This window comes from Diplotaxodon limnothrissa, linkage group LG20, assembly GCF_057381915.1.
Source record: "Diplotaxodon limnothrissa isolate DT_005_m linkage group LG20, D_limnothrissa_male_GT1.1, whole genome shotgun sequence".
NCBI lineage: Eukaryota > Metazoa > Chordata > Actinopteri > Cichliformes > Cichlidae > Diplotaxodon > Diplotaxodon limnothrissa.
In genome coordinates this window covers 9,504,562-9,530,241 of record NC_140615.1, presented here as the reverse complement: position 1 = coordinate 9,530,241, position 25,680 = coordinate 9,504,562, and the positions used below count along the sequence as shown (strand labels likewise).

At 41.9% G+C, this 25,680-nt stretch overlaps 4 protein-coding genes and 1 non-coding gene across 5 annotated transcripts; 4 read left to right on the top strand and 1 right to left on the bottom strand.

The window, feature by feature from the left end:
• Positions 1-41: 41 nt before the first annotated feature.
• Positions 42-4,835, top strand: naa80 (N-alpha-acetyltransferase 80, NatH catalytic subunit). Its single transcript, XM_085345630.1, has 2 exons — positions 42-94; positions 4,001-4,835. Coding segments are annotated over exons 1-2 (837 nt in total). The 5' UTR covers positions 42-92.
• LOC146610563 (U5 spliceosomal RNA) lies at positions 1,291-1,404 on the top strand. Its single transcript, XR_014905035.1, has one exon. It is a non-coding gene; the product is annotated as a U5 spliceosomal RNA (small nuclear RNA).
• Positions 4,836-6,711: 1,876 nt separating the features above from the next.
• On the top strand, positions 6,712-8,657 carry hyal3 (hyaluronidase 3). The gene is made up of 6 exons (XM_085344316.1): positions 6,712-6,975; positions 7,122-7,557; positions 7,680-7,827; positions 7,998-8,124; positions 8,227-8,316; positions 8,397-8,657. The coding sequence occupies exons 1-6, from the start codon at positions 6,712-6,714 to the stop codon at positions 8,655-8,657; spliced, it is 1,326 nt and encodes a 441-aa protein (XP_085200442.1).
• Positions 8,658-9,138: 481 nt separating this feature from the next.
• LOC146610560 (uncharacterized) lies at positions 9,139-13,425 on the bottom strand. The gene is made up of 4 exons (XM_085344314.1): positions 13,109-13,425; positions 10,990-11,135; positions 10,695-10,913; positions 9,139-10,612 (listed from the first exon to the last, which is right to left on the bottom strand). Exons 2-4 carry the CDS (start codon positions 11,123-11,125, stop codon positions 10,470-10,472), a joined length of 498 nt encoding a protein of 165 aa, XP_085200440.1. The 5' UTR covers positions 11,126-11,135; positions 13,109-13,425; the 3' UTR covers positions 9,139-10,469.
• Positions 13,426-14,627: 1,202 nt separating this feature from the next.
• On the top strand, positions 14,628-25,420 carry amt (aminomethyltransferase). Its single transcript, XM_085344582.1, has 9 exons — positions 14,628-14,817; positions 16,104-16,271; positions 16,550-16,630; positions 20,310-20,441; positions 20,521-20,599; positions 20,888-21,033; positions 22,935-23,115; positions 23,503-23,658; positions 24,002-25,420. Exons 1-9 carry the CDS (start codon positions 14,680-14,682, stop codon positions 24,175-24,177), a joined length of 1,257 nt encoding a protein of 418 aa, XP_085200708.1. The 5' UTR covers positions 14,628-14,679; the 3' UTR covers positions 24,178-25,420.
• Positions 25,421-25,680: the final 260 nt, after the last annotated feature.

The following is a 25,680-nucleotide window of genomic DNA, read 5'->3' as shown; positions in this document are numbered from 1 at the left end:
AGCCAGATTTAGAGCTTACCGCAGATCAGCTGTGAAACAAACTCCTGTGAGAGGACGACCAGAAACGGCAACCAACCACGAGACTTAAAAAAATGTAGGTAACTTTGTGGTGGTAGGAAGCGACCGAAAAGGTGAACTTGTTGCTTTAGAATAAACTTAAAATGAGTTTCTTACTAATATTTAACTAGCGTCACTACGCACCCACGGGGTACTGCTTATTGACGCCTAAAGCTGTAAATAAGCACATGGGCATGCTAGCATGTCGCTGTGAATGAGAGTTCATTTAACTTGCATAGAAGTGGACGCCAATAAGGGAGGAGTAGATGACAAATATATATATATATTTAAAAAAAATACCCAGCTTATTTTTATATCAATATTTTATCTCAAATGTGCTTAATTATTTTACGATCAGGGGAGTTGTGGGCAGTGAAACATCGAATAACTACAACTCCCACAAAGCATACATTTCTGCTCTTGCTACTACCTGGGGGGAAAAAAACTTTTTGTCTGTAATAAATCTGTTTTCTGATTAACGAGAGCATTAAAACGGTATTACCACGTTTAGTTTAGCGTCTTACTTTCTTCCCTCTTTAAGGTACCCGATATTTATCTTGTTGCCCTCCCACCCAGTGTTATTTCTCACTATAAAGGTTTTTGGGCTATCTGGCCAAGGAAAAACATAAAAAGAAGCATCTTATAAGTGAGAGAGGTTAGAAAAAGGGAGTAATCCCTTATTTTTAAATCATACATGAGTAATAATATTAACGATATATTTTAGTATTCTATTGTTGTATTTAATGAATGTACACTGCTGTACGCAGACATGAAACGCGGTTATACTACGCATGTGCAGAGGGCGACAACATTGAGTGTCTATTACGCATGCGCGAAACCTCTGAGCACGGAAAGTAACGTTTTTAGTAATTACTGTTCTTGTTGGAAAATCTGACATCCTCGCTTCATTCAGACGTCACATAATCACATCAGTGTTTTATGAAGAAGCGGGAGCTTTAGTGAAAAATAACGTAGGAAACACACAACTAAAGTTAGAGGCGTGGCTGTGATCGCAGTGTTCCCATAATGCATTGCGCGTGTGTAAACGTTTATAGTATATTTAATAATTTACCATGTAGCGTTTGTGTTTTCCTAAAAGGTAGCGTGAAATTTCCGAACAGTATTAGTTTGTGTCTGTTTAGTTGTGGCATTATTAAACGTTAAAGTGCGAACCGTAATAGAGACTGCTATGTCGGAGAATGGGGTCGGCCTGCCGCTCGTCTAGTATCCAGTACACTCTTGTTTCTCTTCAGATCGTATAAATCTTTCGCCTTTTACTAAAGATTTCCGTGGAGTGGAACAATAAGAGTTTAATCTAATTTTTTGATGCCCTGCGTTAGTGGGGCTTGTTTCACTGTGAAAAATTAATGTTTGTTTCTAAATGTTGGTCTATAAGTTCTGTTGGAAGTATCTGTGTGGTTTAGTGGTCTGTAAAACTGCTGTTTTTGGTATCAATCTGACACCAAGTAAATATAGGACCAGTACTGCCAATACTGACACTTTGCAACCCATAAAGGCAGTTTATGCACAAGATTGCAGTGTATGGCATGAATCATCATAGGTTTGCCATTTCTGAACATATTTAATAACCACTAAATCACTGTGATTCTTCAATAATGAGTTAACACAATAAAAAAAACACCTTTCAGATTTTCCTGCATTTTGATACTAGGTCTTTTGGAGACAAGAAATATGCATGTGCCTGTCTCTAAACCAAAGCACATGTTGTTTAACTGTGCTATAGGCTAGAGCCTATTGCACTAGTATCACCCAATACCAGGGGGGGTTTGCAATACTATTGACAGTTGAATCGAACTGCCAACCTCTAGTGTGGTTCTTGGTAATAGATAAAAGTGTTACTTTCAAAACGTCACTTTTCCATGTCCACCCCCTTCACAATAAAAGCCCAGATTTTGGCTGTCTTTTTGTACTAGTTTTACTAAATAAAGTAGTTTTGGTTCATTTGTTTTGTATTTTAAAATTAACTAATAAATGTTAGTTTTTTTGTTGTCATTTTCCTTATCAAATAACAGACCTATTCCTGTTTTGGTAGGGAATGTCTGCAAAGCATATATTGTGAAAGTTTATAAGACGATTGCATTAGTCTCTAAACATACGTTCCAAAAACAGCATAAGCTGTGACTTCAGTTGAATTTGAATTTCGCAAACACACACACACACAGTCAGATAAAAGTGGACCTCTTTACAGAAACAACAAAACATACATAGAGCACACAAAACACTGCTGTTGATTTAAACATAATATGGAAATGTCAGTCATTTTAATGCAAAATCCGAAAAAGAATAAGGTTTCTTTTACTCTCGAGCAGTGACAGGAAGTTGCCAACCTCTGTTTTTCATCATACCCGATGTAAGTGTTGTGGCTTCAATACTGAATATAATTAAAGTTTAAAAGGCAGAGTCAGACATCAAAAAGAAGGTAGTCAGTGCCTTATTCAGTAAACTCCCATTTCCTGTTGAAGGAGAGTATGTGAAGTAGCATTGCATAGCCAGTAACACATTCAAATCAGTTTGACAGTCAGCTGTTTCGTTTCAGCATTTCTCTCTTGGTGAGTTATTTATTTATTTATTTAGTCCAAGAAAAACTTAAATTAAAAACGACTGCAATGTTTTTCTCACTGTCAGTCATTTTTCACATTTTGCATGCACAACTTGGGGTGAACCCAGTTTTGCTTCTTCTTTAAGACCACTTTAATTACTGGTTTGTGACTCTAATGTGGACGACTTGACTATAATTTAAAATAACATATATATAGAGATATACTGCAGTGTGAATGCATTTGGGTTTTTTACATAAGAAGCAAGTGCAGCTTGGCTTTGAGTTGAATTAGCTGGATTAGTTCGTTTCAGCGTCAGTTTGTGCTGACTAAACTGCACTTCAGCCTTTCTGAAGAAGCACTGTGGTGTAACTGTGACAGATAACTACTGCTTCCCCATTTAGAATGATAACAGCTATTAAACATCAGGACCTCAGCGTACATGAACAGAATCTATTCATCAGTTAAACGCTCTCACATCTCAAGCGCACATAAAAATGCATGAGCGCGGCTATGATTGCACTTTGATGTGTATTTGAGAATTGCGATATTAATTGTGAGGCAGTTTAAATCCACAGTGTGGATTTGAACCAAATGGATCAGAAGTTTGAGCTCTTTGTAGTATTTAAAGGAGAGTGAGACAAGATCTCAGCATATGATACTCCAGCATGTCGTAGATAAAATGGAACTTAAAAGTCGGTTCAGTCACACCCCCACATCACATCTCTCACATCATACTTGGTAAGTGATGCGAGAGATGTATTTTGGCAGTTTCTTTAGGCTTCTCGAGTTCCCGTTTCTGCGTTCAACACGTAAAAGCTGCTGCTGCCCTGCCTGCTGTTTCAGCAGCTCTCACATCCACCTGTAGGATCCACCGTTATATTATGCGCCCCCCTTCCGGCTCTCCTCCCTGCTTTCTCCTATCTTGTCACTTTTGTCTTACTTCTCTCTATCACCTTTTCTGTCCCTTTGAAGAAGTGCGGCTCCATAAATATTAAAGAGGTAAGTATTACTTCTCAGTTGCAGTGAATTTATAGAAGAAAATAAACTGTAGAAAAACAAACAGAAGAAAGTAGAAGAGAAATAATAATTGAACATAAACCACTGACGCACTCCGGGGCCTGATTAACCCTGGCAGGGCCTCCTTGGATGAGGGTGTCTAGTGAATTATATTACTATATATACGTTTGCTGTTTCTGGTGTGGTTTTGAAAGCAAATGAATGCCTTCATCTCTAATCCTTGCTCGCACTGCCTGTTGGGTAACAGACACAGTGTTTTAACCACTCAGCTAAGGAGGAACTGCATGCTTGAGACACTTCCTGATATTTTCACACTTAACCATAGAAGGTAAATGGAGACTGACTTGAAACCCTGATCGTCGCAGGTCTGAACCCGTAACGTCAACGTCCGACGATCCGAGGCGACAAAACTTCTACGAGGTCTCAACACTGGATGGAGACGTTAAAGAGAAGCTACACGTAGTCTCCGAGCAGCCAGAGAAGGTCCACGCCGTTCCCATCCACCAGCGTCCCGACCTGCTCGTTCCCTGCGCAGACCTCGTCAACTGCGAGTGGCAGAGGAGCCAGGCCGCCCGGGTTCACTCTCTCCAAAAATCCTGCTCAGAGTTTCCTGTCAACCTGGTCCTCCTGCAGGGCCGCGGGGAGACTGAGAGGCTACTCGGCCACGCCAGGCTGTCTCGGGTCGTGGGTCACAGCGGCAGCCTTTTTGTCGAGTCAGTAGTTGTGTCCGAGGCGGAGCGAGGCAAGGGCTATGGCCGCACTCTGATGGAGAAGACCGAACGTTACGCCAGAAGTCGAGGGTTCAAGCGTCTCTGTCTGACCACCCACGATAAGCAGCACTTCTACGCCCACCTTGGCTATGTGCTGTCGACACCAGTGCAGAACGCGGGGGCCATGACGGCATTCATTCCCATGGAGACGCTTCTGAGGTTCTCCCGAATGCCGAGTGAGGAAACGAGCGTGCAGACGCAAACAAAGATGCACGCTCAAGAGGACAGAGACTCAGGAGGTGGTTGTGCTGTACGGTCGCCTCCATCCTTTAGTTTACCTCCTCCTCCACCACCTCCTCCTCCTCCCACTATCCCTCGTCCTCCCCCTCCTCCTCAGTGTGCAGGGCAGTGTGTAGTTCAGACTCTGACTGAAACTCCGTACAGAGATGCCAAAGGACTTCCCATCTACTGGATGCACAAGGACATTTGATGATCGCTGTCAGATACACACCAAAAGACAGAAATAAGCACAAACTCACAAAACACACACATATTGGAAGAAGAAGTGTGACATAGAAAGAACTGTGCTAGCAAACCAAAGAAGTAAACACTCGCACTCAACACTTTTACTTTTTCCACGTCACAGTTTGCAGAAGTATTTCCCAACACCTGTGAACAGATGCTGCGTGTGAACCCAGCTGCATGTGTACCTGTACGTCTGCATCGCTGCACTGAGTAAAAGAGAAATGATGGTGAACATAAGGACCCAGCAAGAAACTGGGGATAAACTTTAATGCTTCAGTTTCACTCAAGAATGTACTTTTTTTTATTGGAGTGACTGATGTTTGAGCCTAACTCTGTACAGTGTAGCCTGTGTGATACTCATCGGTTCAGTTTGCTGTGTTTACTTGAAAAGAGCTTAAATAATTGTAATTATTACAACCAGTATAGCTGAGCAAAGCATAAACGTGACTCCCCTGCTCCCAGCTTCCAATGCGGGACCTTGGCACAGCGGAATTTACAGCCCAGAGTGTGTTATGTGTTTTTTTTCTGGCAGTTAAGCGAATTAACTGCAGGCAGGAGCGCACACTCGCTGCAGATTATGGTTATATCGTAATAAATATTACATATTTTCCTTGTTGTTGTTTTTTTTTATGTGTTTTGTAATCCGGGTTTTGAGGTTTGATTGAAACAAGAATAAATTAAAGATCATGACTATTTCCTATTGCTGTGAGACTGCTTGACTTCCATAAAAATGTGTTTTGGTCCCCAAATGTCGAGAAAAGGTGGCGCTGTCGCCGCTTCATGCGCAAAAGCGCAGCGCGGTGGTCATGTTAAAGGCGCTTTTAGTGCTCCGTTGAGTAGAAAAGCGCAATATAAGAATCAGTCCAATTACCGTTTAGCCTTACACATCAGTGGGGCCACACAGCTACAGCGATGGGGCACGCCTATCACTGTTCGGCACCGAGTGCGCGCGGAGAATCCAGGTTAGCGCTGGGGAGAGGGAAAAAAATCCCTCAAGCAGAATCTAATCTGAGCTCTAATCGGATGAGAGGGTGACTCACATCTCTCACCTCAGTGAAATATCAGTCTATCCCGGACTGTCTGAATGGCGGCATCAGTGTAACGTTTAAGGAAAGGGGGCGGAGCTCGATGCGCAACAGGTGCGAGGCTGCAGTTTCATCTTTGCAGCTCTTAGCCCAAAGATGCACACCGTCTACCTCCACCTGTCCATGTCTCAACTCCAATCGCTTCATCTGGAGTTCTTCGGCCGTAAGCTGGCTGTGCATTCAGCAGGAACTAGAAGCTCCACGTCGGCTTTGACTGCTTCCCCTGCAGCGGATACACCAGCAGCGCCAGCTCCCCTCCTGTTTCCTCACATTGAGAAAGGTTTGAAGTGAGAAAAACTAAAAAATAAGCTTTTCTGCGTTTGTTGAGCTGCTTTGATGTAGAATTTTTCGCAGAATAATGCGAATCACAGTCATTGTTGCACTCAGTGATAAATACTTCATATCTGCAGTGACAGCTTGGACCAGTGCAGATATAACCAATCTCAACCACTTAAGTAACTTGTTGCCCATCAGTCTTCCAAAAATCTGTCTGCTGCTGTTATTTTCTCATGTTGTTTTTATTTGGTTCATTGAAATGTTAAAGATTTCTTACAGTGGGTGAAAAATGATTGGAATAAAGAGACTTTCTTATCATTATAGCTTTGACTGGTCTTTATTTTTGCATTTCTTATCATGTTTTTCTGTCAGATAAAAGCCCGTACTTGTATATACAAAGTTAACCATTTAAATGCAGAAAAGTTCATCAGGACGATTTCTTTCTCCTGCCAGGAAGGACACATCTGTGGGTGAGCAGCCATGGAGCTGTCTCTCCTCCTCCTCCCCGTCTTCTTCATCTCTTCCCTCCGTTGCAACTCGCTGCCACAGAATTCCCCCCAGGCGGATGCCTTCATCGGCACCTCGCTGCAAGCTGTGGCTGCAGCTCATCCCATCCTGCAGAACCAGCCTTTCATCCTGGTGTGGAACATGCCCACGGCAAACTGTCCACAGCGATACAACATCCACCTGGACCTGGGAGACTTTCATATTGTGGAGAACAAGAAGGAGCGCTTCCAGGGACAGGTGATCGTCCCTCATCCATTTATTTTACTGATATTCTACTTTAAAACCATAGAAAGAGGGCTGGTGAGGGCACTGTAACAGTAACAAGGATTAAATGTGCAATAAATCCAAAACAAGTGAAAAAGGGAAAATGTTTGATTTTCCAGAAAATGACCATCTTCTACCGCGACCACTTGGGAAAATATCCATACCTCTCCCGAAATGGCAAGAAAGTGAATGGAGGACTCCCTCAGCTCAGCGACCTGGCCTCTCACCTCTCCCTCACGGTGACGCAGCTGTCCGACCTCCTGCTACCAGATTTTAGCGGCCTAGCTGTCATCGACTGGGAGGAATGGAGACCGTTGTGGGAGACGAACTTTGGATCTAAGGTGGAGTACCGGAGGTTGTCCAAACTGCTGGTGAAACAGGAGCAACCAGATCTTTCAGAGCGGGCAGTGACATCGCTGGCGAGGCAGATGTTTGAGGAGAGCGCTCGGAAGTTCATGGAAGAGACACTCCAGTCTGCGGTCGGAGAACGCCCCAAAGGCTTCTGGGGGTTTTATGGTTTTCCCGCCTGCTTTAACAAGAACAAGAGAAAGACAGGTTGGTCTAACACTAACGTTGAACACGTTGGTTTTCTAGCAATCTGAACAATAATGACAACTCCTTTTGTACCGATGATACAGGCTGATCTCTGTCTTTTATTTGTATTTCTGTGTGATCAGATAAAACTTACACAGGACGCTGCCTCAGGGGGACCAGGCAGCAGAATGATGAGCTGTCCTGGCTTTGGACTAAGTCCTCCGCTCTCTACCCCAGCATCTACCTGCCACAGAAACTGGCAGGGTCTGCAGATGCAGCTCTAATGGTCAGGTACAAGAAAATCAGCAAGAAATGCATTCACTTACACTCTGCTGCCTCAGGCACTCACATATCCAATCATGACAAGGGTATGAGCAGTCCTGTCATTTAGCTTTTGTTAGCCATGATGGCCAGACAGGTGGTTTCGCTTACTCACGGGTTGCTCTGTCTTCTTTAACCAGACACAGACTGCTGGAGGCTTTGAGGGTGGCGTCAGGTTGGCCATATCACAACAACACCGACCACGCCACACCCGTCCTCCCCTACGCCAGGCTAGCATTCACACACTCACTCAAGTTTCTCAGTAAGGTAGGACTTTTTTAGCATACATCACATAATATTAAGATTTTAAATATGTGGCATGACAAACTGTGTGTGTGTGCGTGCGTGCGTGCGTGCGTGTGTGTGCAGATGGACCTGGAGCACACACTTGGAGAGAGTGCATCACTGGGGGCAGCTGGAGTTGTGCTGTGGGGAGAACTGAAATTCGCCAAAAACAAGGTGTGCATGTGAGAAAACATTATCAGTGTGTGTGTGTGTGCGCCTATGTGTAACCATATTGATCTTCCCAAACCATCCAGAAACAGTGCGTTCTCCTCAGAGACTACGTCCACAATGTCTTGGGTCCCTTCGTTCGATCTCTGAGGTCTGACGCAGAGCGCTGCAGCCTCCAGGTTTGCCACGGCAATGGACGCTGCACCAGGAGACACCTGGGCTCTGGCCACCGGCTCAGTGACTCTTCCAAACATTTCCAGAAACACTTCATGTGTCATTGCTACCAAGGCTGGACAGGGCAGGGGTGCCAAGACAAGAAGAGCGAGAGCAGAGAGGAGGAAGATTGACCTGAGCTTTTTTGTTACGGTGCTGTCCATTTATGACTTCATGGGGATAATAATACTACTAATGGAAGTTACAGTTTTGAGCAGTGTAGTCCAAGTTCATTTTAATTTCATTAGTCCAAAGTTTTTTTTGTTTTTTTTTTAATCTTCTCTGCCCTTTCTGTTTTCCAGTGCAACCAGTTGTTAACACCTTGCTGTAAATCCTTTGCATTCCTATTTATGGAGTCATCTCTTGATTGTAAACTTTAACAATGATACACCTACCTCCGCAGAGGTTGTGAAGTTGGTACCCATGGAGATAATTCTGCCATCATGCACTTTAATAGTCTGTGGTCTTTCAGTTGTTTAGACTTTTTGGCTGTTTCTGTGGTCGTGTGTCATAAATGAAAGGAAGAAAAGAAACTGTGTTTGGCTACATTAAAGGGACCTGTACTTAAATTTGACTCTAATGGACTTTGCATAGGAAGACTAAAGTGTAATGTTTTACTGTTGCAAGATTTTTTTTTTCTCAACCAATAGTAAAATAGTGTCTTGTTACCATGGAAGAAAAGACACATTTTAAACTTGACATGTGTACATAAAATCTGACTGAAAAATCCAATCAAACATCACCATGAACGACAGAACACTGTAAATAAACGACTTGGTGAAAACACGTAACTATACATTTACCCAGTCATACAATACATACTTGACAAAGTTGATGAAATCAGAAGTCCGTTTAATTTTCTGGCCGTCCACAGCGTTTGTACTTTATGTGTTTCCTGTGATGCCCACAGTGAGTCACCCAAAACGACTGACAGCACAGTATAAAAACAGCTTGTACGTTTTTAGACACAGTGGCAATGACATAATGGTCTCACACAGGCACGTGCAGAGGGGGGGGCTAGAGGGGCTTGAGGATTCTGGATCAGCACCATGATGCCCATAGTATATACATATACTATGTTCATATTCTGAACAAGGTCTAAAATGTCACTGTGTGTGCGTGCATGTGTGTGTTTTATGTATATGGATTATTTTAAATTATTACTCATGATATAACATTGTCCAGACATGCCTGGTAAGGACATGAGGAGGAAACAGAGCTGTGTGAGGCTACTAAAGGCAGTGCTATAACATTTTTCTGTCATCATTTTATTATAGATTAAGTGCTGGAGTTGTTAGGTGTGGATAATTAAATTATAGTTTATTGCAATAGGAAGTTGTGCCTTGTTCTCAGAAAGACAGCAAGTGGAGAGTGATATATGAGAAGATGGGATGGAAGGAAGAAGAGAAGCAAAGAGTGATTCACAGGCAGAGCCCAAGTGCTGTCACCAATCTTTGCATTTAGTTATTATCTCGTGACACTTGTTTAATCAGCTACCATCTCTCCTATGGACTTTTTAATGTCTACAGTCTCAGATCAACACAGCCCTGCCCTCCAGCACTATCCACAGCAACCCCTCAACAGCAACATTGTACCCATCAGGTAAAACATTGGCTACGTTTGCTTTGCCTTGTTGCCCATATTAGATTCTTGATGAATGTGTGTTGTTGTTATTCAGCCTGGCTCAATGTGCCCCTTTTTAGCTTTAAGCATCCGCCCCTTTAAACCTCTCTGCACGGCCCTGGTCTGACATTATTTCAAGCAATGTGAGATCAACCACTTCCCTTCTGCCACACTGCCACCATTAAACAAAAGCTTTATTTAAAAGTCCTTCTCAAATAATCCTAGTAAGCCTAGAAGTTGTTTTTCAGAAAACTCCAATCTCATATTTCTACGGTAATAATCTGAAAACGCTGTCGGTGTTTTGTTTTCTGTGCATATCTTCCTCACGTCCCTCCTGTCGCTCTCTTGGCTGTCAGGTTGTGCCTGAGTGCGTGCAGCTCTTGGATCAGCAGTGACAGCTCTGTGGCTGCAGCCTCTTTTTCTCTCACCGCCTCCGTCAGCATCCGTATTGCGCCGCCCTGCTGGACTGGAAGAGGAGCAGCCAACAATAAATGTTTGCTTTTGTTTGCACATTTCTTTTATTTTTTTCTATTTATTTTTTATCTCACCTAAGAAGTAAAAAATGAGTAACACTGTGAGCAGAAGCAAAGTGATGATAGCGCAGCCCATGGCATAGGCCCGGGATGAACTTGGCGTCAGCATGTCCTGCAGTCGGCTCTGCCAGGATTTGCTGCCTGGGTGGCCTCTTTGATTGGCAGCTGTCGTGTCGCAGGTGTAAATGTTCCCATTTGGCGAAGGTGTGTACACCGGACGAGGAGCCCTCATTCCTGAAATCGCATTTTGTCAGAGTCAGTGTTTTAATGCGTCATTGCACTGTGGATGGTGTGTTTGGGGTGATTTTACCTTTGTGGCTGTGCTCGGGGTGTGTTCGGTGGAGGTCGTTGATGGAATCGACAGAATGCAGCTCGATCTCGGTGAGATCTCTGTCGCTGACTCTGTAGAACTGAGGAGTGGTCTGGGTGGAAGAGGGCCTCGACATGTCTCCTTGTCTTGAGAGAAAAATCAGGAGGAAAATATGCTCACTGTTTGCTCCAAAAGGCTCAACTAATGAGCAATTCCTTTGTTGATCATTTAAATGAGAGGTGCTGCAATCTTGGAATAGTTCTGAAATGCAAAGAGAGGCTGTGCAATTTTAAAGTTCCATAATAATAATACATTTGAAGCTTGGGTCTGTAAAGATTATGTTTCTCTACCAGAGCTCTGTTCCTGTGGAACAAGCTCAGACCTTAACTCAGTCATCAACCTTCGTCTGTTCTCTCCCATAGTTTGTGTTTGGTTCTCATCTCTCTGTGCTCTCCATAAGGTGGCTTTACCGAAATCTCTTCCTGTTAAAACACAGATCTTCCTTCCTACTGTCACCTGCATGCTCACAGGGGATTATCTGATGTTTGAGGTTTCCTTTCTAATATTGCTTTCCTTCTTGAAGTGAATGCTGCTGCGCGTTGGTGGTATGTAGGTAAATTTTAACTAAACTGATCTCAGTCACTGCCTTTGGAAAGTGGACCACAGCTGCATGAAAAAAGATTTTCATAAAATATGACCAAAAACATTGTACGATTTTTCAAGTCCTTAAAGTAGTAAAATAGGCCCAGATTAAGTAAGTGAAGCATTAGATTCAGACTGGGTTATTTATCAGTGAAAATGTGCCAGTATTACACAACTTTCAGTGAAGATTTTTAAGCCCTTGCTTTCAGTATCTGTAGATTGCTTTAATCCTACACACCATCTTGGAGGAATTTTATCCCATACAGAAAAGCTTTAGGATGCTGGTGGGATTCCTCGGATGCTCAATTCAGGAACATTTCTACTGGGTTAAGGTCAGGTCAGGACTTTGACTGCTCAAACCCCCAAAATTCATAACCCAGAGTTAGTTAAACTCCAGGGATATCACTCTGTCCAGTTAGGAAGCTTCAACCACGTCTGACAGTTTGCTCAGAAACATGTACATGAGTAACCCAATCAATGATATTGTGTGCTTCTCCTGTTCCTCCTGCTGGGTTGAAGCGCTTCTACAGCCATTTCCAGCTCTTCTTAAGTAACTGCATGTTACCTGGCATCTCCTCCACACTCTGGAGACTGTGCTGACCTGCAAACCTTTTTGTGATGGCATTTATGAAGGTGCCATCCCGGAGGAGCTAGATTACACATGTAGTCACAAGAACACTAGGAAAAAAAGCAAAACTAAAAAAAAGGGATAAGGACAGAGAAAGAGTCTATAACATCTGCAAAACAATTCCTTTTTGGGGGTTGTCTTGTTTTTGCTTCTCTGGTGAATCTGTTGTCACTTTCAGTGAAAGGATTTGAAATGGATTTATAATGGTTTATACCTACTAAATGAACACACTGACATCCCTGAGGTTAAACAACACCACCCTCTTTCATGCTGTAGATAGGAGAATAATGTGTCAACCTTTACTCAAACACAACATTTGCTCCACAGAGGTTGTTAGAGAAGCCTTCAGTGGCTTAGATGCTATATCCTACATTGCTTTGTGACTTCCTGGACTATCACATGACTGGTTCTCCTGGTTTCTCTCATGCCACTGAAATTCCCAGTCTTTTTGGAGCCTGGTTAAATGAAATGAGGACACAGATACTAAATAAGTAAACACAGATTAGGTCTTTTTTGGAGGGAAGAAGTTTGTGATATATTCTGCTGGTGGAATAAAGCAGCAGGTGATGGCTCGGGGTATGAGGGTTGCCTATTTGAAGAGAAAACACACAGGTCAAATGGGCAGCTGATTAATCAGAGCTATTATTAAAGCTGGCTGCCTAACCGATAAAGGCACAGTGCTGCTTGAATTTCAGACAAGGGCCAAAGGATGTTTCTATCTAGAGACTAACATAATTCTAAGTGGGATACAGGATTTTATGAACCCACCTAAATAATGTAAACTCATGGACCTGAGCAGATTTCTTTTACTTTTTAAGTACAAAAAAGTAACATTTTCTTCTCACCTACCTTGTGTCACCATAAACAAATGCTGTGTTAGATTTTGTCTCTTCTCGTCAGTCACTCTTCTTGCTCCCCCAGTTCTCACACATCCAGACACTCGATGGCCAAAACATATGGCTGCACCCAGTGGCGCAGCAGTTAAATCAATTCAATCTCCCGATGGGTCTTTCAGGGGCCACACTGTGACAAAATAAATCCAAATAAACTCCCGTTCAATCCCAGCAGTAAAATCTTAATATTTTAAAGCCAAAGGGAAAGCGTAGATTTTTCCCAAGGGTCCTTCTGCTCCTGAGTGTCACTGAGCAACTGCAGGATGCCCCAGAGCCACCCCTCCTACTACTAACTATGTTTGTGTGTCTGATTTAGCCCACCCTAGTTTTTTTCACCCCTGCTCCAAGCATGCTTGTGCACACGCCCCAGCTTTCCAGGCCTTAAAGGCCTAAAATAGCAGAAGGAACACGGGGTTATTATTAGCTGCTCAGCCAAAAGGATGACTCAAAGATCTGGGTGGAGGGCATGATGGGGGTACAGAGGGATAAACACACTCATAAATACTCACAAGGACAAATATCACAGTCTGGCAGCTTCACCTGGCCAAAATATCCTCTCAAGTGTGAGAATCAAGAATGGATGATAGTGTGTACGTAGAGGGTGGAGTAACTGTGTGTCATGCTAAACTGAATGCTGATAAAGGATGTTAGGCTCATTATGAAAAATCATCAAAATGTGCTTTGAAAACAATGAAAGCAATGGCTCAATGGGGCCCATTTAATATCCTCTCTGTTTCTTTCATTCTTGATCATTGAACGAGAGCAAAAAATCTGCATAGTCTTCAGATTCAATGCTTTTTTTTTCAGGCTTTTCTTCGCTAGTTATGCTAAAAGATTTTTGGTATTGAATAAAAATATTGACACTGCACGAGGCTCTGAAAATCAGGTTTTACTTTATGTGAGAGCAGAAACACTCCAGAGCTAAACATTTCCACATTTATTAAACTGAGCTGATATACATATAATAATTTTTATTTTGAATTTAGTCTCCCAAAGAAAGAGAACTTTAAGGATTTGTTGTTTATGTGTAAAACAACAGAATTTCATGAAGCTGATGTAAACAAATGTTTTTTTAAATTATTTTATTTTATTTTATGAATGAAGTGGGAAGCCAGTAATATCTCAGGTAACACCCACATTGTGTTTTCTTTTATAAGATTGAGCGTGATTCGCTGAACCAACCAGCAAACGTCTGCGCGCCAGCGGTCCAATAACTACATAACCCACAAGTCCTTGCAGCTAATCGTTGCGCTTCATGTGGTTTTGCTAGGTGAGCGCACGCACACTGCACTGAAGAGTTTAGAAGCACAGCGGAACTTTTGTCTCACTGTCCTTGTCACTCTTTCTGTTCCTCATTGTACTACCACAATGTTATCTTTTATGTGATCCCTGTTTTACTTGACTGTATGTCTATAATGTGATAAATAAAGTTTAAAAAAAAAAAAAAAAAAAAAAAAGCACAGCGGAAGTGTTACCCCGTCAGGAGCAGCGAGAGTGAGTGCTGAATTTAGCGGGGACTCAGGTGTCATGATGTGGGCTCGGTTGACGGTTGGAGCCGGGGCTTCGGGGCTCGGGTTGCGGGCTGCAGGGGACGGTTTGCTGCGGTTCGTTGGAGCTGGATGTGCGGGGAGGAGGCAGCAACAGAGCCGGGCTGCCAGCACAGAGGTAAGCAGAGCCGTGAACTTCAGTCCTTGCAAGTGTGCCAAAGGCTTTTGGCATCAGACTTCACACGCACCTTTTGTTGTTATGAGTTATTTATCTATTTGCTGAATTTTCACTCATTTCATTTGTCACGTGTTCAATATTACTTATTAATTTTTTTTTAAACTCTAACTTTGGTCCTGTGGTATTTTAATCCTACTTTATAAGACTTTAAAGGACAATTTCAGGCCTGTAACTCACGTACTTTAATGAGATTTAAATGATATTTTTGATTGACTCGCTGAAGAAATCTTGCTCTATTATTGTTACTGCCTACTGTGTGTGTCTTTAGTCCTGTCTACCTCCCCTCACCCCCAACAGGTCACCTCAGAGGCCTGCCTGGTTCTTCCTGTTAAAAAGGACTTAACTTTCCACTGCCGCCAAGTGCTTGCTCATTGGGGGGTTGGTATGATTGTCTGATTGTTGAGGTTTCTCTTTATTGCTGTAGGGGTTTACCTTACAATATAAAGCTCCTTGAGGTGACTGTTGTGATAAGGGTTAAGGCGCTGTATTAATAAAACTGAGTTGAATTAATACAGTATTAACATGTGAGTTTGTGACAGCAATGGCTCGCCCATGCACACATAATGTATATCTGTCCCTGCAGAGTGGCCCTCCCCCCCTGCCTGCTTCACTTCACTGAGCTGCACAAAATGGCTTTATTAAAACCACGAGGGACTGACTCTGCAGTACTGTCAGCAAGGTTTAACGCAGGGCCAACTTACCCTTTCATCCATCTTTTTACTCCTTCATGACATCCCTATGCTTTTGTAGGTTTGTATGCAAAGAGGGTTTGGGTCAAAACAGTTGATCAATATAGGATCAGTCTTGTTCTTTCACTTTCAAGTACAAAGCAGTATAAATCCACAACGACTTAGGAGTATATGGGTCTGCAACCAGAGCAGCCACATGCCTTCGGTTTGTTTGCAGTAACGGCTGACTGTGGACAGTTTGGAAAGGTGCAGACACACTCTGTCCCACAATGCGTTGCTGTGGCTGATAAGCCCACCTTCAGCTGGTTCAAAGGTCAGACTGAAGAGAGCACGAGAGAGAGGCCTATCAGCTGAGCTGTCTATTAATCAAAGATGTGTTGTTATTATGTTCCTGCTCACTGTGTTATTTGCAGAACATGCTAAACTACTAAACCTTTTAGAAACACTTTAATAGATTTAATAGCATGCAAGAACTCAGCAGTCACAGTATTTCATCTGTGGACTTTCACTACAAGCCTGATGTTTTCTTTTCCCCAGACTGCCTTGAAGAAGACTCCACTATTTGACTTCCACAGGGGGCAGGGGGGAAAGATGGTGGAGTTTGCAGGCTGGAGTATGCCCGTTCAGTATAAAGACAGTCACATTGCCTCTCACATGCACACCAGAGAGCACTGCTCCATCTTTGATGTCAGTCACATGTTGCAGGTGAGGCATGCGCTCTTAAACATGGGTGCAGATTTCAAGTAGAGCATCGCAACTTGGATTTGAGACTTTCTGAGATATTCTGCTGTAAATATTGGGAGCAGAGTGTGACCCCTGTGTCAAGCAATGTGTGTGTCAAGTGAAGAAATGTATGTGTTAGTCACATCATGGCAGAGTAAAAATGTCTAGTGTCTGGCTGTTGTTTTTATCCACCACCCAACTCTCCAGGAAACTGCTGCTGTTAAAGATTTAATTACAGACTTTTTGTTTTTCTCTGTCAGACCAACATCCACGGCAAAGACGGGGTGAAGTTTATGGAGTCACTGGTGGTGGCAGACATCGCAGAACTCAAGGACAACCAGGTAACGATTTAACGTTAACCAGGCCCGGCCCTAACCAATCTGGCGCCCTAGGCAAGATTTTAGGTGGTGCCCCCCTACATCGGCAGTGTAGTGTATGTACTCACAAGAAACTGAATAGCTTTGTCTTTGACCTTTTTTTTTTTTTTTTTTTACTTAAAGAAAGCAAATTCACAATCAGAATAATTAACAAGATAAAAAAAATATATGAATAAATAAATGAATACAAAAAATAAAAAATGAATATATGAAATACAATAAATTTCATTTCATTTATTTATTTTTTTCACACTTGGTACAACAGATCAAACAAACCAACCACACTTTCTATCAATAAAGCACTACAACCATGTGTGAAAAGGAGCAGGAAGAAGAAAATATTCTTATTAAACCCCGCCCCCTATCTACATTCCAACTTATATTACAAGTGGGCACCAAAAATCAGGGAACAAACTAATATTAACATTTCTCTCCGGTCCTAACCCAAACCAACCAACAAATATACCACTCCACATAGTAACAAGGAGAAAAATAAAATTAAATAAATAAAACAAAAAATTATAATGGATCCATTTTCAATGAACTCCAATTTCATTCGCATTCTTCATATTGAGTTATCGTTTTAAGCATGTAACACTTTTTAAAACAATGTAAACTTATACAATTCTTTAAATTATAATGAAGAGAGTTCCACAGTCGTATACCCCTAACGGTTGGACTCCTTAATCTTTGTGTAGTCCTAGCTAACTGATGCTTAAAATAAAATTTCCTTCTGCTATCTTCTCCCCCTGAACACATTAAAAATACTCTTTGTAACTTAAAGGGCAAAATATTATTTTTAGCCTTAAACATAATTAATAGTGTCCGTAATTTCACTAAATCTCCTAATTTTAATCATTTTGATTTTATAAATAATTTATTTGTATGTTCTCTATATTTAACGTTATGGATCATTCGTATCACTTTCTTCTGTAATAAGTTTAGAGGTTTTATAATATTCTCATATGTATTCCCCCAAACTTCAACACAGTAACTAAAATATGAGAAAAACAATGAAAAATATAAAATGCGCATTGTTTTATGATCTAATAAATCTCTTAAATTTCCCAAAATATAAATGCTTTTGACCATCTTCTTTCTAATATACTCAATATGAGATTTCCACGTCAAATTTTCATCTACTATTACACCCAAAAAACGAAATTTCTCCTCCTCTTCTTTTCTCTTTTTTCTTCCCTGGGCACCTGACAGTTTTGGCCGTTTTGACATCTTGTGTTGATTTTTTTGATGTGGTGACGTCCAAAAGGAACCATAATACGGGAAGGGAGGGGGCGCACCGTGCGGGGAGGGGGGGGCGTAATGTTGTAACAAATAATATTTCTATTAAATAAGCTTTACTTTGCATTTTAATTAACGTGGGATTATTTTTTGTATTTAGAAATAATAGTACCAACTTTTTTTTTTCTTCAACATTTGTGGCACTGGCGTGGCGCCCCCTGATGGACGGCGCCCTTAGCATTTGCCTATACGGCCTATGCCACGGGCCGGCCCTGACGTTAACCATTGTTTCGTTTTAAAACTGCTTTTACTGACTTTTTGTTCACTTTGAGGCAAGTGAGGGGAAGCTGTGAACACAAAACTAGCAGATCAGACATGTTGACTTTAATCAATTTTTTTTTCCTTCCAAAAATATAATCGTCTGGTGCTGAGCAGGCAGTGTACACAGTTTATACTGAGAGGGTTTCCTCTAAATCATCTGCCGGTTGTATTTAGAGACAAACAATGAGACTGTATCCACTGCAGCATGAGGGCATCAGTTCACTCTTGTTGTGTGAATGATTATAAAGGATATATCTTTAATCAACTTAAAAAACATATTCAAACATGTACATACATGTACATACATGTATGTATACACACAGGGCTGCACATAAGTGGTCCGCAGGTGCGCATGCGCTTTCAAAATAAAAGACGCGCACCAGATAAGAAGTTGCAACGCGCGTTTGCGTACATAAGATTTTTTGGAGGAGGACAGACATTTGTTTAGCACTCTTAAAGATGTCGAAGAAGCAAGCTCCTTTTAATCAATTACTTTGGTGTTCCTCCACCTCCAAAGAAATGTCAGCAGGAGTCCGAACCGCAAAAGAAGCACGTATTCTCGGAAAAGTGGTTGCAGGAGGTGAGCTGGCTTCAAACAAATGATGAACGCACTGAGATGCGGTGCAGAATATGCCGTGAAAGTCTCACTCTAGTGGACAAAAACAGTGCCTTTTATATAATATAAAAGGCACCACTTTTCCGAGAATACGCGCTTATTTTGCGATAAGTCAGAGAGAATTCATGACGATGTTTATGTGAAGCGTAGTTTGGATCTTCTTTTGCTGCTGGTTCAGTCAATATTGCTTGGAGAAAGAGATAAAAACCTGCAGCTTCAGAATGTAGCGCAAACGCAAAGCGCGGACCCGCTGACACATCACTGACACTTTCAGCCCCGGCCGTGCCCGTGCCGTCGGGTGAGAAAGGCGACATCTCACTGATTCTGATGTTTCGGCGGCTGCCTGCTTTTTGTTCAGAGTCTGTGTACCTGCTCTCATTTACTGTTTAAGCTGTTTGGTGGTTGTTGAAAATTTTGTGAGGTTTAACCTGAGATTTTGGCGTTTCTGGCAAAATACATTTATATTTAAAAATCGATTCAGATTTTAATGAATCGATATCACGTTATCCAAGCTAGAATCTATTTTAATCGATAAATTGGTAATTAAAACCCACCCCTAGTTCCAAGATCTGCGTGAGCACCCAACTGTGTCCAAGTTTCAACCATCTAGCTCAGGGGTGGGCAATTCCAGGCCCTGAGGGCCGGTGTCCTGCAGGTTTTAGATCTCGCCTTGGGTCAGCACACCTGAATCACGTGATTAGTTCGTTACCAGGCCTCTGGAGAACTTCAGGACATATTGAGGAGCTAATTTAGCCATTTAAATCAGCTGTGTTGGTTCAAGGACACATCTAAAATGTGCAGGGACACCGGCCCTCGAGGCCTGGAGTTGCCCACCCCTGATCTAGCTGTTGACTTGAGGTGAAGTTGAAGAATTTGCACATAGTCCTCATTCTTCATTATTCAAACTATTTTGTGTAATGTACTAGTGTCACTGGTAGTAAAGCCTCACCTTTACTCCTCCAAACGTACCTCCTGTCGTTGTGGCCAAAAAAGCTTTTCTTGTCTGACCATAAAACTTTTTCTTGTCCATGTGAACAGCTGCAAATTCCATTCAAGCTTGAAGATGCTGATTTTGGAGTGTGTGCTTCTTTCTTAATTGGTACCCTTTTAGTTCACAGCGACGTAAAACCTCACTGTGGACAGTGATGATGGCGTTCCAGCAGTATACAGTTATACAGGCTTGAGTCCTTGTGGTTCCTGGATTGTTTGTCTTTCCTTCAGTTGTTTGAACTGATGATCTTGGAATCTGCAGTTGTTTAGAAATGGCCCCAAGAGACCTTCCCAGCTTGTCTAAATCTGAAGTTTCTCTTAAGGCATCTTCACTGAGTTGGGTTTTCAGTTATTCTGAGTATTGGCTAATCCAGTGAGTGCAAGAGAGACTTAAAGATGAGAAACTTAACATAAACACGATGTCCACAGTGTCCTTTTTTCTGTTTCCTTCATTTCCTTTCTTGCCTCACCTCCAAGGGCACGTTGACCCTCTTCACTAATGAGAAAGGTGGGATTATTGATGACCTCATTGTGACAAAGACGGACCAGGGCTACCTCTACGTTGTCTCCAATGCCGGCTGTGCTGACAAGGACTCTGTTCATATGAAGGTGAATTCAAGAAAAGTATGTAGCAAAGAGACCGAGATTTAAAAAGCATCTGATGTGTGTGGGTGTGTTTTGTTTTCAGGCCAGACTGGCAGAGTTCAAATATGCAGGTTCTGATGTGGATCTGGAGTTTCTTGATTGCGCACTGATTGCTGTGCAAGGTAGAATATTTGTGTGACAGTCCGCCTTCTTTTTCTTTTCATCGGTGCTCTTACTATAGTCTTCATCACTTCCTTTCCTTTATACTTCTCTTCCTGCTTCCTTTTCATCTTAATTTACTTTCCTCTGGTTTTGCTTTCCCTCATTTGCTCTTTCTCTGTCCATCTATGAATTTTGGCTATTGCTTCTGATTTTTTTTTTTTTTTTTTTTTTTTTTCCTTTTCTTTTTGAACTCCTGCAGTTTAGGTGTTTCAGATCTTGCAGATAAGAATTTATTTGCATGTCTCCAGGTCCCACTATGTCTCAGGTGCTCCAGGCGGGATTGAAGGAGGACCTCAGTAAGCTAACTTTCATGACCTCTGCCCTGGCCACAGTGTTCGGTGTCCCTGACTGCAGACTAACTCGATGTGGATACACTGGAGAGGACGGGGTGGAGGTGAGCACATATGTGTGTGCTTGCAGGTTCTTTCATGCTTCGGGACAACTAGTTTTGTATTATAACTTGTGTTTAATGGACAGTGTTTTTATTAAAAAAAAAAAAAAAAAAGCTATACTGGCAAGCAGTTCTGTGGGGTCCCACGCCTCTCTGCTGGCCCTGTCCCCCATCACTCCCTCTGACAACCAAAAGCCCATGCAAGTCCTCGAATGTCCGTTATTGCCTGGACAGTGTGTTATTTCTTTCTAACCTCGGTGTGTAACTCTTATTAGGCCTGGTCTTTAGTGAGCTAACCACTGGGACTTGTGCAAAAGCCCACACTCTCAGATACAGTGCCATTTATGGAAAAGAGTGCAGCTCTAAAAGAGGCATATGTGACCTATCGAAACCACAAATGCAAAACCAAATGTTAGGCCAAAGTCAAAAGGCTGTGGACTAACTACTCTGTATCCTGCCATTGTTGATTCACAAGTTGTCTTTTTAAAAAAAAAAAAAAAAAAAAAGATTAGTTACTTGCTGATATGCACCCGCTCAAAAAGGAAGAACCTGTTTCATATGAATGATCTACTAAAAGAAGTGAATTTTTTTTTTTTTTTTTTTTTTTTAAGGGAACTGCAGGTCCTTGAAGGGTAATACAGTTTGAAGCTGGAGGATCTCTATATAAATATCCGCGATAAGCTAGGTTCCCTAACTTTCAGTAGCTGTTGAAAGGATAAAGTTGTGGTATATCAGTGGTTAGAAATACCATTATTACTTTAGGATTAGTTTAACACAAAGTTAGTGCTGATCCGGGACCATTGCTGGAGTCACAGTGCGCAGCATCAAGGTCCTTTCATATTGGCGGCAGCATGTGCTGCTAATGCTAGCTAAAAGGCAAGGATCCGGAATTTGTTGCGCTGGCTGCTGAGCTCTGTGGGTTTTTGCAGCAGCTCTACTTGTACTAGATGCACCTGCTCCTTGTCGTTTCTATCTCTGACACACAAATCTTTTTACACATACAAATCCTGATTTACAAGTACAAAATATTTATGACCACAATTTGAGCCCATAGAGGCGGCTTAAACATTTGACGAACAAGTTAAAGTTTGCTGGTTTTTGTGTCCAGGAGGAGACACAAATCTCTTTGAGTTTGTGTCAGGAAGCTGATTCTGCTGTTTGAAAAAATAAATAAAAAATCTGACAAATAAAACAGAGAGAGGTACCTGCTGTGGTGACCCCCTTGTGAATAAGGGAGCAGCTGACAACAGCTTCTTAATATGTAATCAACATCCTGAAGTAGGCTTAATACACTTGCACTTATTCGGGCATTCATTTGATGCAAATCATGTTTGAGGAAACGTCGTCTCTGCAAACTGCTGCTTTGATTGTTAACAACAAGATTCAGTTTAATTTTTGGTGCCATCAGCTGTAGATCTGCCTGGTTTCTTGTAGCTAGAGCGCCATCTAGTTCTGCTATATCGTTTTCCAAGACAAAAAGACTCCTCAATGTCTTGTTCCAGAAATTCTTACTCAAAACATCCAGAAACCTTATTGTGAGCACTTAATCTAGAAAATGTTTTCTGTTGGCTGAATTACAGCAGCCAGCTGTATCACTCAATACAATAAAGAGATTGTGTAATTGAAGGTTTGCATCCTGTGAAGCTTTCATTACACAAGCTAGCTGCACGTCTTTTGATTGGCACATATAAAATAGTTCCTACATTGACTGACACACACACCAGGGTCTGTGGCTGACAGATCTGTAATAAACTTCTCCAAAACTGGTATAAATTGCACTATGTATCATGACATGCGTAGATGTAATCTTGAGGTGAAATTTGTAATTCTCTGAACTTTATTGACATTAAAGGTACTTGGATAGAGACGTGGCTCTACAGTTTGCCTGTGTCTCTGTGTGTCAGATCTCCGTCCCTGCGTCCAGAGTGGTGGAGCTGACGGAGAAGCTACTGACCAACAGTGAGGTGAAGCTGGCCGGGCTGGGAGCTAGGGACAGCCTACGACTGGAGGCGGGGCTTTGTCTTTATGGCAATGACATCGATGAGACCACTACACCTGTGGAGGCCACGCTTGTCTGGACCATAGGTTGGGGTTTAATTTTTTTGGTCGTTTATTCTTTTTTTCTAACGGCTGCTTTTGTGTGAGGCTGTCATGAAACTTGTGATTTAAAAACATTTAAATTATTTTGTTTTTATTTGCCACTTAATAAGCAGCTGTCGACTAAGGCGTCACTCAAAGGTAAACGTTCTTCTGATTGGTCTCCGAAGGCGAGAAGCAGCACATGTGTTAGGATCTTTTCCTAATAGTGTCACAATTGCATACCAATTAGATACCACCATCTGATAATTTGGAATTGCACATAAGATTTTTATTTCCTTTTTTAAATTTTTATTAGAGGATCCCAGATGTTGTTGTGCACGCCTGCCTTTTCATTCAGTCTGTCAACGAACTCTGCTGGTGTCTCACACACAGGAAAGCGCAGACGCCAGGCCAAAGATTTTCCCGGTGCTGACATCATCATACCTCAGATCAAAGCCAAGACAGCCAGGAAGAGAGTGGGTCTGGTGTCCACCGGCCCCCCAGTCCGGCAGCACACCCCTATTCTCAGCCCTGATGGAAAGGTCATAGGTCAGAATGTGCCAAAGTGCAAACAGACATAAAAACATACCCCCCCCCCCCCCCCCCCCCCCCAAACAATTATGAGAGTATTGTTGTTTGCCACAGTATCTGTTATGATGTTGCCAATTGGGGTCTCCAGACTCAGACATTTTCAAATCTTACATGTTAGGGCTTTAAAATAGATACGATCGCAATGTTTGTATTTCTGTGGTATCATATCAAATGTCAGTGAGATGATTGTTAAGTGTTTCTTCACACGCTGCATGATTGCTGTCATATAGAAATAAATGACTGAAAAAAACTGTACAACAGGATTTCCTTGGAAAGACAAATTCCTTTGTGTTTTGTACAGGTGAGGTGACCAGCGGCTGCCCCTCTCCTTGCCTGAAAAAGAACATTGCCATGGGTTACGTGGATGCGGCATTCGCCAAAAATGGAACAGCCATCCAGGTCGAGGTCAGGAAAAAGGCAGTGCCGGCCACCGTCAGCAAGATGCCCTTTGTGCCCACCAAGTACTATACTGGTTAGGAGAGACACTTTTATAGCGAGTATAGGTGCTGCTGAGCGTTCCTTCAAACGATCCCGTATTTGCCAGCACTGCCCCTTCATTCTTAGCTCACTATTTAAAATGTACAAACCTTCACTGGTGAGTCCAACAGAGGAAAAATTAGTCCAAAAATTACTACTGACTATTGATCGGTCACAAATATATTAAGTTTAAAGTACTCAGTGTTCATATTCAGTCACCAGGGCTGCTGCTTTGAGAATGGACATTATAGGAGCTCATGTAGAAAACAGGGTGTCCAGATGACCCTCTTCATAATGTATTGCAAAGCATTTTTATCCCTTGTCCCCCCCGTCCCACGTATTAAGAGTGTGTCCCACATTTTGATTGGCTCTGCAGGATGTGCATGTCTATAAAGTCTGGCTTGTAATCAAACTGTCTGAAGACAGCAGGGAAGGCCTTATATTCAAGTGGAAGTTAGTCCCACTTAGAGTCATGTAGCTCTGCCCATCAGGGAAAGATGATTTTTCGGAAATGTGATGGAAACTGCCACAAAGAAAATTATTATGTTAAACTGGGAAATTCAATTTGTCCAGCTAAAAAGTTCCACATCGTCTCGTTTTTTTTTTTTTTTTGGGGATCGGGTCACCCTACATAGAAAGACTTTGCACAGACTGCCAGTCCTTATTTAATAATTCAGTATTATGCATGCATCAGGTTAAGAAATTCATGGTGCACTAACATGGGTTCCCCTGCAGATGATGGGGCTGAGACATTGTTCACGTTGTTCCGAGACCAAGTTATTTTGGATTTTTTTTTGTTTGTTTAATGAAATACTTTGCCGCACTTTAATTTTTCCAGTGGGAGTAACAAAGATGTAAACACTAGCATTTCACTTTTTATTGCTAACAAAACATGAAATCATTTCAGTTTGTCACTGTTGGACCAAAACAGAAACTGCACACTTGTGAATGTTATAAACCAAATTTCCAGTGACCATGGTTTTATAAAATGCCTGATTTGTAAACAGTGGCGACTTGTTGTCCTTCAATGCAAAATGTCTCTGTCTGAAGTGTTGTAGTTTTTACTTTACTTTTTTACTCTTGGTTTGGTGATTCATAAAGAAATCTTAAGATAAAAACACTTTGCACCTGGGCAACATGTGGTACAAGACTAACTTGAAAAGATGTTAATTGTAATTGTTTTCTGTCTGCTTCTAATGAAATTTTAATTATCAAATGGGACACTGTCTTATGACTTATGTATGTCTGCAAAACTACTGACTCTTAGGTTCTCTTGAGTATTTGCTGTGAGTTTGTACTAATACTTGGACTAATTATGGAGTTTTTGTAAACATTTTCTATTGATATGAGGTCTCTTCTTTAATAAAGGTGATTTTTGTTCAGTCCTCTTCTGTCAACTTCAACACCCTTTGTCCAGAATATCCATTAATCCTGTTATGCACAGGTCCATCTAAGCCTTGCCTCTCTTTGTTTTTAAACCATGGTTTAAAGACAAAGTTAGCG

Bases quoted from the DNA above. Each gene is read 5' to 3' on its own strand.
- hyal3 (XM_085344316.1), top strand. From the start codon at position 6,712: ATGGAGCTGTCTCTCCTCCTCCTCCCCGTCTTCTTCATCTCTTCCCTC. The intron at 7,558-7,679 runs GTTGGTCTAACA...CTGTGTGATCAG, and splicing joins CAAGAACAAGAGAAAGACAG to ATAAAACTTACACAGGACGC. The intron at 7,828-7,997 runs GTACAAGAAAAT...TTCTTTAACCAG, and splicing joins GATGCAGCTCTAATGGTCAG to ACACAGACTGCTGGAGGCTT.
- LOC146610560 (XM_085344314.1), bottom strand. From the start codon at position 11,125: ATGTCGAGGCCCTCTTCCACCCAGACCACTCCTCAGTTCTACAGAGTC. The intron at 10,914-10,989 runs GTAAAATCACCC...ATGCGATTTCAG, and splicing joins CCCCGAGCACAGCCACAAAG to GAATGAGGGCTCCTCGTCCG. The intron at 10,613-10,694 runs GTGAGATAAAAA...CTCCTCTTCCAG, and splicing joins ACTCATTTTTTACTTCTTAG to TCCAGCAGGGCGGCGCAATA.
- amt (XM_085344582.1), top strand. From the start codon at position 14,680: ATGATGTGGGCTCGGTTGACGGTTGGAGCCGGGGCTTCGGGGCTCGGG. The intron at 16,631-20,309 runs GTAACGATTTAA...CTCACCTCCAAG, and splicing joins CAGAACTCAAGGACAACCAG to GGCACGTTGACCCTCTTCAC. The intron at 21,034-22,934 runs GTGAGCACATAT...TCTGTGTGTCAG, and splicing joins CTGGAGAGGACGGGGTGGAG to ATCTCCGTCCCTGCGTCCAG.